This window comes from Suricata suricatta, chromosome 3 (assembly GCF_006229205.1).
Source record: "Suricata suricatta isolate VVHF042 chromosome 3, meerkat_22Aug2017_6uvM2_HiC, whole genome shotgun sequence".
In the NCBI taxonomy this organism is placed as follows: Eukaryota; Metazoa; Chordata; class Mammalia; order Carnivora; family Herpestidae; genus Suricata; species Suricata suricatta.
Genome location: NC_043702.1, coordinates 73,685,934 through 73,699,901, shown reverse-complemented (window position 1 = coordinate 73,699,901; position 13,968 = coordinate 73,685,934). Strand labels below are relative to the sequence as shown.

General features: G+C 35.0%; 1 protein-coding gene across 4 annotated transcripts in view; it reads left to right on the top strand.

Moving 5' to 3' along the window:
• GALNT13 (polypeptide N-acetylgalactosaminyltransferase 13) overlaps nucleotides 1-7,842 on the top strand; it is a 579,203-nt gene extending 571,361 nt beyond the window's left edge. For 3 of the 4 annotated variants that reach the window (XM_029934560.1, XM_029934559.1, XM_029934558.1), the window contains exon 13: nucleotides 7,238-7,842. In XM_029934560.1, coding sequence (XP_029790420.1) covers nucleotides 7,238-7,378 — 141 coding nt within the window. In that variant the 3' untranslated portion in view covers nucleotides 7,379-7,842. Of the gene's footprint in view, nucleotides 1-2,729; nucleotides 2,916-7,237 lie in introns of those variants that run through there. The other variant, XM_029934561.1, reaches the window with a different exon arrangement.
• Nucleotides 7,843-13,968: the final 6,126 nt, after the last annotated feature.

Sequence of the window (13,968 nt, the reverse complement as noted above, 5' to 3'; positions counted from 1 at the left end):
TTTAATAAAGAAGATGCAAAAGTATGACTTGATTTTATAATTTTGCAATTCCTTTATCACTAAACTTGCTTTCCTAGCCTGATCTCAATTGGCTTTCAGTAGTAATTATCCAAAAAAGTGGATTTAGAGATACTCCATGCATGACACACACATCCTATCTTATATAGAACATACAGATATGTTTAAAGATAGGAATTATTGCTTTCTTATATACCTCTTTAAATAATATAATTCAAATTTTGTAAATCCCAGGAAATACTAATGCTTACACTTCAAAGGAGAGTGAGTAAGTAATGTTATAAACAAAAACCAATAATAGCTTAGGGTTTATTTTACTCTGCTTCCTACTCATTATTTGAAATAAAGCAATAGGAAATGATATTTGGCATGCTTCATGTCAGCCTGTGTCACATTACCCTTCAAAACTGAATTAACATGACAGTCTTCCAAAGTTGTGAGGGGGGTTTGCAACAAGTACAAGGGCTGATATGCTTAATAAAGAGTATTTAAGAGAAAAAAAATTATGCCTAATATAAAAATATTCAAGGTCTTGAATAATCAGCACAGGAGAAATATTTAAACTGACTTTTTCTTTCATTTTCACTGGCTATTTATAACTATCAAAAATACATTAAAAAATCATTTCATGTGTGGTCTTAGATCTATTTCTTTCTCTATCCTGCCTCTGTCCAAAAACATTTTTAGAACACACAACACTGGTATAGACATAGTAAACTAACACCATGCAGTATCCTGGCATATAATAAGTATAGGAAATGTTAGCTGCTACTGCTATTATTACAAAATAATTATTGTAGATTTTTTTAAACTTTGCAAGTATGTATTAAAATGTTCATATCCTTTGAGCGCGTGACTTCACTTCAAGAATTATTTCTAAAAAAATGATTATAGATGTGGAGAGAGACAGAGATGTTTATGATAGCATTATTTGTAATAGCTCCAAATTGGAAAGATATTCCCCAAAACGGAAGAGTGAAATGAGTTTTGGAAAATCTACTTTGTAGAAATTGTGTATTTATGTTTTTAGATCATTTGAATGGTAAGGAATGTTAAGAAAGACCACAATAAAGTTGGAGGGTATTTAATTGGATGAACATAAATTTGCACATATGTGCACTAAAAATAACTAGAAAACACATAAAATATTAATCATTGGGATCTCCTGTAGACAGAACACTGAGAAAAAATAAGTAAACTACACTTTTTTGTCAAGCAAATGAAAACTCTAAATGTTTTTTGGGGTTTTTAAAATGAAAAATACTTTTTTATCTCATTGGGACTATTTGAGGTTTCTAATTTTTCTTCTGGTTTACTGGCTTTTCAGATGTACCAGGAGTGAAAGTTCTTTGAATATTTTTCATGGTCATTCATGAGATAAACACTTTGGAAGGAAATATTATAAATATTTTTTATGAAAAACTTTATACTGTATTTATGTTTTGGAGTTACATTTCCTAAGCATAAGTAAAATCAAGTTTTGTTTTGTTTGAAATCAAGGAAAACTTTATAATTAATTTTTTAATAACAGATGAAATTCACAATCACTAACACTGTGGTCTTTGATGTTAACATGACATTTACCAAGAACAATTTATTATGAAAAGAAACAGCACTGAAGGTAGAGGATTATCAAGCTTAGGAATTTTAAACAGTATAGACAGAAAATTCAACTTTGGTTTAAAAACAAATATAGAATCTTAAATATAAATTTTATATATTATATATAACATCATATATTATGATTTATTATATATGATGTTATCCTTTGTATCCGTATACATCATTTGTCTACCATTTTTCAATAAAAACTAAATCCTTGAAATGGAAAATCCAATGGTTTGTGTCCATGAAGCTGCAAGAGATATAGTTTAATTTGAACAGAATTCATTTTCTGCATTGGCCTTTCACTATTGTTTCAATCAGAACTTATAGACCCTCCTGTGGGCAGGCCAGGCTTGATGTATGTAGTTACAGTTCCTGGCCTTCCTGGAGCTAATGCTCCTGAGGAGGAAATAGAAAATAAGAAACTAATTAATTACAAATTGTGTTTGGAGAATTAGGTCAGATTAAGAGCCCAAGTGGAACTGACCTTTTTTATTTTTCCTCTCTTCGTTAACTTTCTGACATTTAGATAATTTGGCAATACATATGTGCGACACTCTTAACACCAGTCAGCTGTGTGAACACGTGGTAGGAACAGTTTCAGTACCATACCGTACAAAGGAAAACCAAGCATTAAACCAATGAATTCTCCCCTGGATTCTTCCCTGGCCTCTGCTCAAGTTTAGGGCAAAGCACTAAGGAAGTCAAAAACCATAACTGATAAAACTCTGAAAATTCAATAGTTTGGAATATCTACTCACAAAATAACCCATTTAGCAGTAAAAAAAAAAAATAAATAAATTATCACTAGAGTCAGCTTTGAGAATATACCTTTTCTGCCCAAAATAACTTTTTGTTCAAAATGTTTCAACATTTGATCTCAGAACTCTGCTCCATCTTCCCAGTCTTACCTTCACTTGCTCCTACTTAATACAGTGATACTAAGGCCATCCAAAAGGGTGTGGCCCATAGCTCCATGGATGCAATTCTTATGACTGTGCCTTCCATCCTTATCCAGTAGAAATTGCATGTTGCCAAGACTGATTGATTGATTACTGCCTTTGTACATGATTTTGTCATTATTGATTATTTTCTTTGTCAAACAGACCCACACTCTTCTTCACATAATCACCCAGTCCTGTCTCTCAGTAAGCAAAGTAGCTGATGGGTCCCAGCAGCCCACTGTGGAAACATGTAATGATAGCCCTTTGCAAAAATGGCTCCTAAGAAACTATACAAGAACGGAAGTTTTTAGGAATATCTTTAAGAATCCTACTGACTACATTCTCTAATAAGTTTTGTAAATTTGTTTCGCAGACTGTGTTAAATTTATTTTACTATTTTTGTTATGTTCTGTTATTGAAATCTAGAAAATCTTTAAAATGTACTTAAGAAAAATCTTTATGTGCTATTTCTCCATGAAGTTATTTTTCTTTTACTTTTAGCTGCTTATTAATTTGGAGGCTGCCTATATTAAGTAGCTTGGTCTATTATTAAATAATAGATATTTTCCAGTTTTTACTTTATTTCAAATATTTATACATGCATACATATAATTATGCTGCCTATTAATTGGGAGGCTGACTATATTAAGTGTTCAGCCTATTATTAAATAATAGACATTTTCCAGTTTTTACTTTATTTCAAATATTTATATATGCATAGATATAATTAATGGAATACATTATGCTATATTAGCTCTTTTTAAGGCTAACTATAGTCATGTTTACATAATAACAGATTTTGCATTAGAGCTAAAAATAATCAATTAAAAAAACTACCATCACCAAATATATGGATTGTTTTGGGAACATTAAAATTAATTAAATTTGTTAATTTTTTATTCAGATACTTCCATTGTGTGCAGATTTAGAGTAGCCTGTCTAGAATTTATTATTTTAACCTGAAACTTTAAGCAAATGCATTTTTGAAGACTAAGATGTAATTTTCAATAACTTTATAACATAAATTATACCTAAGATTTTCTTTGTGGTTGGCTAAGTGATATAATAATAAAAGCTCTTTTAAAATTATACCTTTTATCACTTGTGTGATTTCTGAATTTCTTCTCAGTAAGCAATAAAAGGAATCACTCAGTTTAAGTCAAAAAACTGGTATGAAATTCTCATAAGAGTGCAAATAAGAACATGTCCTACTTCTTGATCTTAAGGGGATTATTGTCCTGTAAATAAAGGATATTACATTGTTCAATAGCTTCCTATGAGAACACATGGGAAGTTGGGCATTATTCTGATTCAGATGAACCAGTTAAAGTTGTTAGTAGAAGACACAATGGGGCTTGGAATGCTCAGTGACAAAGCTGAATGGAAGTATGGATAAGAGCGAAGAGAAGGGGCATTGTTTACATTAGAACTAACATTTGAGACATGTCAGAAAGCCGGGAAAGTTTGGACATTTTGGACAGAGAACTTGCGTACAAGGCAATTGACATATATTATCTTAGTTTGTTTTCAAAACATACCTGACAGTATAATGTCCAACAAGGGATCTTCTTAGGGTTAACTGGACACTTCGTGTCCCAAGTTTACTTACAGACTTCTAGGACGAAATCTTGCTTCTCTCAGCAGACCCTGTAGCAGTTCATATTGCCTTAGGGGAGCTAGCTCGTCCACAGGTGACAGCCCTCTGTGAAGAGATGAGAACTGTATCAGGGTGATATGGTGACCATCCGGCTCGAAGCACCCGAGACCTATCTCTGTAACAACTCCACAGGCCCAGCTCTGAGGAACCCAAAAGAGTATGCAAAACTGCAAGCCTTGGCACTTAGAGACGCCCAGGATCTGGTTTCTTATCAGCCGTTTACAATGCAGTGTATCAGATACAGATGCAATTTATCATTCAGAGGTTATTTTTACCATAAGCAATGTTGCCTAGAAACATGTTAACATTATTACCCTTATCAGATCACTAAGGAGTTCACAGTTATATAGTTAAATAAAGGTTAAAAGTTTTAAACAGAAGGGAAAAGAGCATTTTTAAATACTAAGTATAAATAAGCATTTTCTGATAAAGAATCAAGGTTTCAGAATGATTCGGTGGTTTGCCCAAGTTTTCATGGCTGGTAAGTGGGGGAACAGGAATTCAAACTTAGGTCTTGCTGACCCTAAAATGTCTGGTCTTTCTACCACACTACATTAAAAAGGAGAGGTTTTTGGTGAGTTTTTTGTTTTATGATGGTATCTTTTGACTATTAATGAATTCCTTCAAAGAAAATAAGGAAAATATGTTAATATTGTAAAAATTATCACACTTATATACTTGACAATCTGATCCTTAATGTCACATTAAAAAAAAAAGATCTAATACAAGCCATCACGAGTAAGTTGTTTTTTATTTTTTATTTTTACAGAGGATATATATACATAAAGGACCTCAGGAGAGTAACAAAAATAAAGAATTTTTTTTCTTTTAACAAAAATTTTCTAGCAAAAAATGTTTTGTTTTGTATTTTTTTCCCAAGTTGGTTGCTGGTTCATTAGCCAAGAGCATAATTTCTAGCATCATAAAACATCTTCTTGCCTATCTTTTGCCATTTCATCTTCTCTTTCTCTCTCTCTCTCTAGTATAAACAGCTTGATTTCACATATTGAAAGAGCAACAAAGGTCTCAATCTTGAATTCTCCTTTAAATTTAATAGCTTTGTGCTTTCAATTTCCTGCTTGTTGTCTATTAAGTGTTCCCTACACAAGCTTATTTTCCATTCTATCTCTACTCAGGACAGTGTAGTCCAGGGTCTCTGCAGTCCTAATCCAAACAAATTACAACTGTCCAGGCAGTGTTTCTCCACCATTTTTATTGCATGGTCCCTGCTTTTTTTTTTTTTTTTTAAGAGAAAGCGAAAGGGTGTGCATGCACCAAGGGAATAGGCAGAGAGACCATCGTTTCACACCCAGCACAGACCCCTATGTAGCTGGATCTCAGGAACTGTGAGTTCATGACCTGAATCAAAATCAAGAGTTGGATCTGACCGACTGAGCCACCCAGAGGCTCCTTCCACATTTAAAAACAATTTTTAATGTTTTATTTATTTTTGATAGAGAGAGACAGAGCATGAGAGGGGGAGGGGCAGAGAGAGAAGGAGACACAGAATCAGAAGCAGGCTCCAGGCTCTGAGCTAGCTGTCAGCACAGAGCCTGACGTGGGGCTCGAACCCACGAACGTGAGATCTGACCTGAGCCGAAGTCGGAGGCTTAACCGACTGAGCCACCCAGGCACCCCTCCTTCCACATTTTTTAAAATCTAATTTTCAATGTAATATCAAGAGCTACTCCCCCACTTCCCCCAAAAAGGTTTGTCTACCTTTAATTTTGGCATTTGCAAGAAAGCATAATGTGTGCTTTTTTTCTAGATATACCTGCAAATCACCTTCCATATGTTCAAATACTTATCTTCAGGGTGGGAATTTTTCATATAAAATGGTTCTAGCCATTGCCCATGACACTGAGCAGAAATTTATATAAATTGTGTGCATAAATTAATATGCATAATAAAACATGTGGATTTAAAACGTATATTTGAAAAGTTCAAAAGTATGATTTCAAAGTCCAAATGTTAACTTGGGACTCCTGGTTGGCTCAGTTGGTTAAGCACCTGACTCTTGATTTTGGCTCAGGTCATGATCTCGTATCGGGGGCTGTAAGCACAGAGCCTGCTTGGGATTCATTCTCATTCTCATTCATTCTCTCTCTCTCTCTCTCTCTCTCTCTCTCTCTCTCTCTCTCTCTCTCTCCCTCCCTCCCTCCCTCCCTCCCTCCCTCCATCTCTCTGCTCCTCCCCTGTTCATTCTCTCTCTCTCTCAAAATAAACGTATAAAACTTTACAAAAATTATATGAATGTGAACTCAAAAGACAAGACATGCGATGACTCATTCACATGATACAATTACTAGAATTACAGTTTAGCATTTGGGTACTGAGAGGATGCTTATTAATGAGTATCATTATTATCCAGAAAGTAAAATATAGATATATTTTAAAATATATGACCATAACATCCCTTTTTATATTTGGCCCTGACAATTTTTAATATGCTTAAAAATGAAAACCAAAATATGGTGAGCATACTGTCAAGTAACAGTTCTTTGTTACTATGACCATCATTCTTCTACACTGAATGTCTCATAGCCACAGATACTATGGTGTGTTTTGTATTTGAAATGGGAACATCTCTAGCAGTTTTGTTCATTTGGGTCACAGCTGTGACATCTCTTTGCATGTTTACCAAATGGTTACTGAGTAACACACGCCTAAGAAAACGAAGGCTTTGTGAAAGCATGTTAATATTTGCAGCCCTCAAGTGAACTCAGAGCTCACAATCGGGCTTTTTGCAAAGGAGCTTGAATTCTTGGCAGTGCGTAGTAAATGTCAGCCAATTTCCTTAACCATCTGCAGATAGAGGTGCATTAGACAATGATGAAACCTTAACAGTAAACGTTGTATAATTCAGAGCCCTGTGCAGTTTGTTTTACAAACATATGTATCACTGTGTTTATACTTAAAAAATAAGAAAGGGTCTTTAAAAGAGATTTATTCTGACGAGCGACTGAAGGTAACAATAAAATAGGCTGCACTGATCACTGGTTATCTTTTACAGAGACTCACCTTGAGACATGTTAACAGTAACCAATGCCTCGATGAACCTTCTGAAGAAGACAAAATGGTGCCTACCATGCAGGACTGTAGTGGAAGCAGATCCCAGCAATGGCTGCTAAGGAACATGACCTTGGGGGCATGAAGATCACTTCCCCAAAGCCATGAACGTGTCGACATTTTTGTTTTTCCATTATTTCAGTTAGGGAAAAATAATTAACTTTGCTGAATTGAAAGTTTTAAAATCCTTTTAGTATTCTAAAATACAGTTGTTTATAATTCATTTTTAGGAATGTTTGCTTATTTCCCTACTAAAATTTGTATCTGATCAAAGAAGCACATAAAAAATATAAATAACAGCAAACTGTTATTAAACATCAGAACAACTTGAAAAATAAATTGTGTTTGCTTTAAAAGAAAATCTTTACTGCCCTCATCTCACAAGATTAGTCAGGGGCTTATTTTAATTCTGTTCTTGTCCTAGTGATTGAAAGAGAGACAATGTAAATGCCTTATAAAATATCTTCATTATGATATATTATCAAATCTTTTAAAAACTCTGTTTCTAATGGACCTTCATGGAAACATGTTGAATTTCTGTGTCAACAACAAGGCCACACATTGAATTATTTCTGAGCAGTGAATTCATCGTACAAAATAAGTTTCAATAATGTAGGAAAAAATTAAATTGGATATTGACTTCTCACAGAGTTCTCATAAAAACATCACAGTTACACAAAATAGAGTTTAAAAGTTCAATTTTAAGGGCATGAAATCAGAAGAAACTAGTTAGGCACTGAGGGTGGCAAGATGAAGCTAAGGTGAAAGAAAATAAATTATTTTAAAGGGTATTCTGTTTGAATATGTAAGTTGAACTCAACGTAGATTGAGGATAACCATCATCTTGGTCCCAGAGCTGATGCCAGAACCTCAATTCTTAACCACTGCCTCTGTGTCGCATAAACTGTACAAACCCCTCTCTCTTCACTCTAGAGAGTAACTTGTCTCTTAGGCTATACAGAATTGTAGGGGAAGGGTAGAGTATTACCCATAGTTTTTCATTCTTTTGCATTTGAAGATTCTAATTAGGTCACTATTATCATTTTAACTTCATGTTTTAAAATAAACAATGCAGTCCTATCAGAATTTCATTGCCATGCAACAGTACCTAAGGTTTTCATCACCAGGGGCATGAACTCAATACACATTCATTGAACTTTCATTCTAATTAAAATGCTTAAAGTCTTTTGCCATAAATTATAGTTCAAGGACCACAATCATAACTAGGCTACCTTCACATGTTCTTTGTCCATCTTAAAACTCTTTGTGTTCAAAATACATGAGAAGATGTGAAAAGGACGGGAAATCTGAGATTTGTGCTAGTAAGTTTTAGTACCTGACACCATTTAAAATGCCTATAGATTTACTCAACATATGTATCTTACTCATCAGAAGTGCACTCAGCTGGGGCACCTATGTGGCTCAGTTGGTTAAGTCTAACTTCAGCTCAGGTCATGATCTCATGGTCTGTGGGTTTGAGCCCCACAGCAGGCTCTGTGCTGATACCTCAGAGCCTGGAGCCTGCTTCTGATTCTGTGTGTCCCTCTCTCTCTTCTCTCCTGTGTCCTCTATGTCTACCAAAAATAAACAAACATTTAAGATTTTTTTAAAAAGTGCACTCAGCTGCTTAAAAGAAATTTGGGGGAAAATGGAAGAAGCATCCTCTGGAGTAGAAGATGCTACATCTTTGGGCCTCAGCTTAAAAATCTCTGAGAGAAACTTTTAATCAGTTTGGCTACACGGAAACCCTCTCTTTTTGCTCTATCTCTGTGTCTGTCTGTCTGTCTGTCTCTCTCGCTCTCTCTCTCTCTCTCTCTCACACACACACAGCTTTATAATGAAAAAGAGGGCACTTTCTGAAGGCCGGTAAAGTCTTGTATGACTTTCTCACCTGGCATCCCTCCCTCTTTGGGCTGTGTACCTGTACAACTCAAAGATTTCCACAACCTGAAACATTTCAGGTTTACTCCTTCAAGTGTACATACATACCCCTTACCTCACGGTGTCTTGGAATCCCTCAATCTCCTAAATATTATAAACAAACGTTTGACTGTCAGGGAATAATGTTTTGAGAAAAGAACATACAGCTTTCAGAAAACTTCAAAAGAACTATGACTCCCAAGAAGAACCAGTGAACTGCTACCTTAAATTGATAGTGGCCCCACAAGGTAACCGAATCCTGACTTAAGAATCACATTTTCCATTTCTTTTTTTCTCCTGCTTTGCCTAAAATACAGTAAAATGTCCCTGCACAGTGTTCTTCCTTAAATTTGAAAAGCCCAAACACTCAAGGACTCTATTATAGTATCTGTTCCACTTAGTATGGATTTATCAAAATGCTTATGTTATCTACAAAGTGGACAGGGACAGATTTTTAAAAATATAGCTGCTCTGTGGAACCTTAATTTGACCCATTGCAGCAGCACTTTTAACATTCGAAAGTCCATTATAAAACAATAATTCAGGAAAAATTAAAACTGTGCAAGTTTCATGCCACAGATTTTCAAAGAACACTCAGATGGTTTAAGCACATTGTATTAGAGTGTCTAATAAACAAAAAAGGCATAAAATGTTATAAAACACCAAAATCCAGAAAGCAATGACTAACATTCAATTAAAAATATTTATTGTATTCCATACAGATAATTTAAAATGATTGGATTCCCAATGCATTCATTTTATGTGTGGGGCTAGACTAACATATTTCAAATGATTTCAAACTTCCCCTTCCAATGTTTTCCCCACAACTGTGAATGCCAATTCCAACTTTCCAGATGTTCAGATCAAAAACCTTAAGTCACTTCGAGTCCTCTGTTCTCCCAACTTTGATTTAATCCGTCAGCAAGTTCCCTTGATTCTATATTTGAAATATAAACAGAAACCAATAATTTACCAGCACATCCACTGTGTGCCACCACCTCTAACTTTTTAAATTGCAACAGGATTATAAATTGGTTCCCTGATTTCCCAGCCCTTGCTTCTAACAGTCTTTATCAAATACAACAGCCAGAGTGATTTGGTTACACAGAAATTTGGCTGTGTCACTTCTCTGCTCACACCCTGCAATGACTTTCCATGTCTCTCTAACCAAATCTCGTACTTGGTGAATGCCACCTCGGAACTCACACCTGTGCTTGACCCCCCCGCGCCAGGAGCCCGCCCCCAAGCACTCATCTCAGACTGCATCTGCTCACACGGCCCCTTACTTGAGCCACTCCGGCTGCCAAACAAGTTTCTGGGTTATTGTTTTGCTCCCTCTGCCCCCCCCCCCGAGTTCTCTCACCTCACTTTAGGTGTCTGTCCAAATATTATCTCATCAGTAACGCAAGCCCTTCTCCCTCGTGCCCTCCCTGTTCCCTGTATGTCCTCTGACAAATTAAATCTGCTTATTTTCTGTCTACCCTCCTACCTCTCCCTGCTCCCCAACATTCTCATCACACGCCCTAGAATATAAACCTCATGAGGCCAGTTTTTGCCAGTTTTATTCACTGTGGTATCCCCAGCATCTAACATAGTTCTGGGCACAAAGTAAGTATTCTTTAAATATTTCTTGAATTAATGAATTGAAAAATGTGTGTTAAAGTTGCTAAGTGCTACTGTATCATATTTTTTGCACAGTATTTTAAATTTTAAAATAAAATCCAGTAATATATTTAAGACAAGATTTGCATAACTTTGTCTCCAAATGGTAATTTTCTCCCTAATATTCTTTACATTTAGAGGATGGACTATATTTTGTTCTCTATGGTGAAATATCCTGCCCTATGAAAGTGAAATATGACATTTTATAAACATGCTGCTATAGATATATAAGTTGCTTTATTAAGATAAAATTTCTGTTTTTATTTTTTGGTTATATTTAGTGGCTACCTGAAGGAGGGAGACTTGTTTTCTTTTAGAGATGTAGCAGCCTCTTAAACATCATATGTATTTTCATGGTTTCATAGGAGCTATTACTAATTTATTTTCTCAGTGCAAGTCTATGAACAATACATAAGCATAGTCATTTTAAAAGGAATTTAGAGATGATCTATTCCTAGCTTCTTCATTTACAGCTAATGAGACTGACATCCAGATATAGAATGTGGCTCTCACCCAGGGATCAGAGAACTATAAACAGTGTTGCCAGGACTTACCATTGTTAATATTACCTTTTATTGTCTTCAATTAAAAAGCACTCAAAAAGTAGAAAGGGCACAATAATGAAAAAAAAAAATGTCTTCAATAAACATTTTGTGAAACATACATTCTTTAGAGATATATAACTTCTACCTTTCATATTTAAATAAGCTTAGTTCTATAAAATAATACCACAGGAAATAAAGACCTGTAGTAACAATAAAGAAACTAACAGGAAATAGCATAATTACAGAATATCCTGACATAATTGAGCAAAATGGGTTTCACGGAAGCAAGCCTCTTAAGCAGTAACTAATGGAGCATACCCTCTCCTCACTTCCACTTTCCTTATAATTATGTTCCAGTTAAAAATGACTGGCCTATAGCTTGCACAGAAAATTAGACCATCTGTTACTGTGAACACTGGGTAGATTCTAGGCTGTGCAGGCTTAAAGTCTGCAGGGTAATCACCAGAGATTTCTCAGCTTCCCAGTGTAGCTCTCTAGACTCCAGTAAACACAACCCATAAATTCGATTTTGCTATGGTTCTTGGAAGGAGCCTAATAAATAAAAAGGGGAAATAAAAGCAAAGAGATAGAAAGAAAATGAACGACTACAACCATAAAACAACAGGAATTATGTTATATATGTTATATAGATATATATATAAAATGAGGTTATATATATATAATATATATATATATTATATATATATATTAGCAGGAAGTTGAGAATAGTATGAATTGGTTCCGTAAACCTCAAAATATTGGCTCCCCACCTACATTATTTTTTTTTTACCACTTGAGAAATGATTGTAGGTGAATCACCACCATTTTATTTGTATCTTATTTATAGCTGTTCCGTCCAGTCTCAGAGGAGGGAAAACTTATATGCATTCATAAGTCATAAAGTATACTCATTTAACAAATATGAAGATTTAAGAAATTTAAGTTCTTAATGAATGTGGCATCATCCACAAGCTGTCTTTCTGCAAAGTGGAGATCCGCGCATCTTGGATAAATTTCTAATTCACTTGGACAGCAAAAATTCAATTAAGCCTTAAAGCAGTTTGTGTTCCAGGATTCAGCCACTATCCACCACTTTTTTTCTTATTTTTCCCCAATCCGTCCAAGTGTGGAGTCAGAGCTCCCCTGTACAGCACACGAACGCAGCTGGCGGGATTACATCACGTTCAAGTACTATTACGTATCAGCCATTGTGGGAATTGAAGGACACTTGCCATGTATTTTAAATAGTTTGTGTGTATTTGCGTCCAACTTTTGTTTTACATTGTTCAACAAATTCTAAAGGCAATTTTCATTGTATTTGCTCACAAACTCTCTCTGAAACACCAGTGACGCAGGACAGCTCTTTTGTGAAAGATCTTTTAAGATAAAGACCACTACTATGTTAACCAGCCTCATCACTACAGTTATTTCGTTTTTCTTTTTAGCTAGGGGGAACAAATCACTTATTAGTCAGTGTTTAAGGAGTTCGAATGAGTGGAGCATTAGATTATTAAGGCTAGATCTATAATGGTTTTAAAAAAAGAAAATTTCCTCATGCATTCAATTTGGTGTAAAAATGAACGTAAGCGCTGCTTGCTTTCACGTCTACTTTCTGCTAAAATAGCACCAGTGAAAAAAGAGAACTTGAGTATATGATTTTTATTTTTTTGGAGCTTTTATTTACTTATTTATTTATTTGTTCAGTGTAGCCACAGCTAAAGCGAAATAATCTCAAAAATGGTTTAGATATATGCTTGGCACACAGTTCTTTAACATTTATAAAAGTAGCTTGTGCATAAACAATTACACATTTTAAGTATTGTAAGCATTACTGAATCGTATAATTGTTCTTTTGCTATAAATTCAAATATTTATACGTTTTTGTAGAATTAAAATAATACCAATTTAGTTTTCTGGCTATATGTTGTCTTTATTTTTTTAATTGTCAGCATTTTAAACAGACGAATTCAGTGTTTTATGCTTATGCTCCGTTTTGTAGATTATTTAAATAAATGATTAAGTGCCTATGGATATCTCTTAGCAGTAAGAAACTTGTGATCCTATGACAATTTTTATAGCAAAAAACATAAAATACATATTTTATAAAAATGCGACAGGAAAGCTAAAATGTTACATATTATATGATGAAAATCTGGGGCGCCTGGGTTGCTCAGTCAGTTGAGCCTCGATTTCTGCTCAAGTCATGATTTCAGTTTGTGGGTTCCAGCCCCACATCAGGCTCTGTGCTGACGGCTCAGGGCCTGCTTGGGATTGTGCGTCTCCCTTCCTCTCTGCCTCTCCTCTGCTTGCTCCCTCGTAATCGCTCTCTTAAAAATAAACAATAAAACATTTTTTAAAAAGCAAAATTATTCTTCAGACTACTGAGAGTCATGGCCAGTTCCTTGCTTCTGATACTGGTATCCTAGATGACTATCAGGATTAGGAGAGGAAGGAGGAAGAGGCTACCCCTTCCAAGGACATTATCTCCCAGATCAACCCTGAAATCCTAGCGCCTCTCCCCCCTCCTCGTTTCATTTGCTAAGCTAAA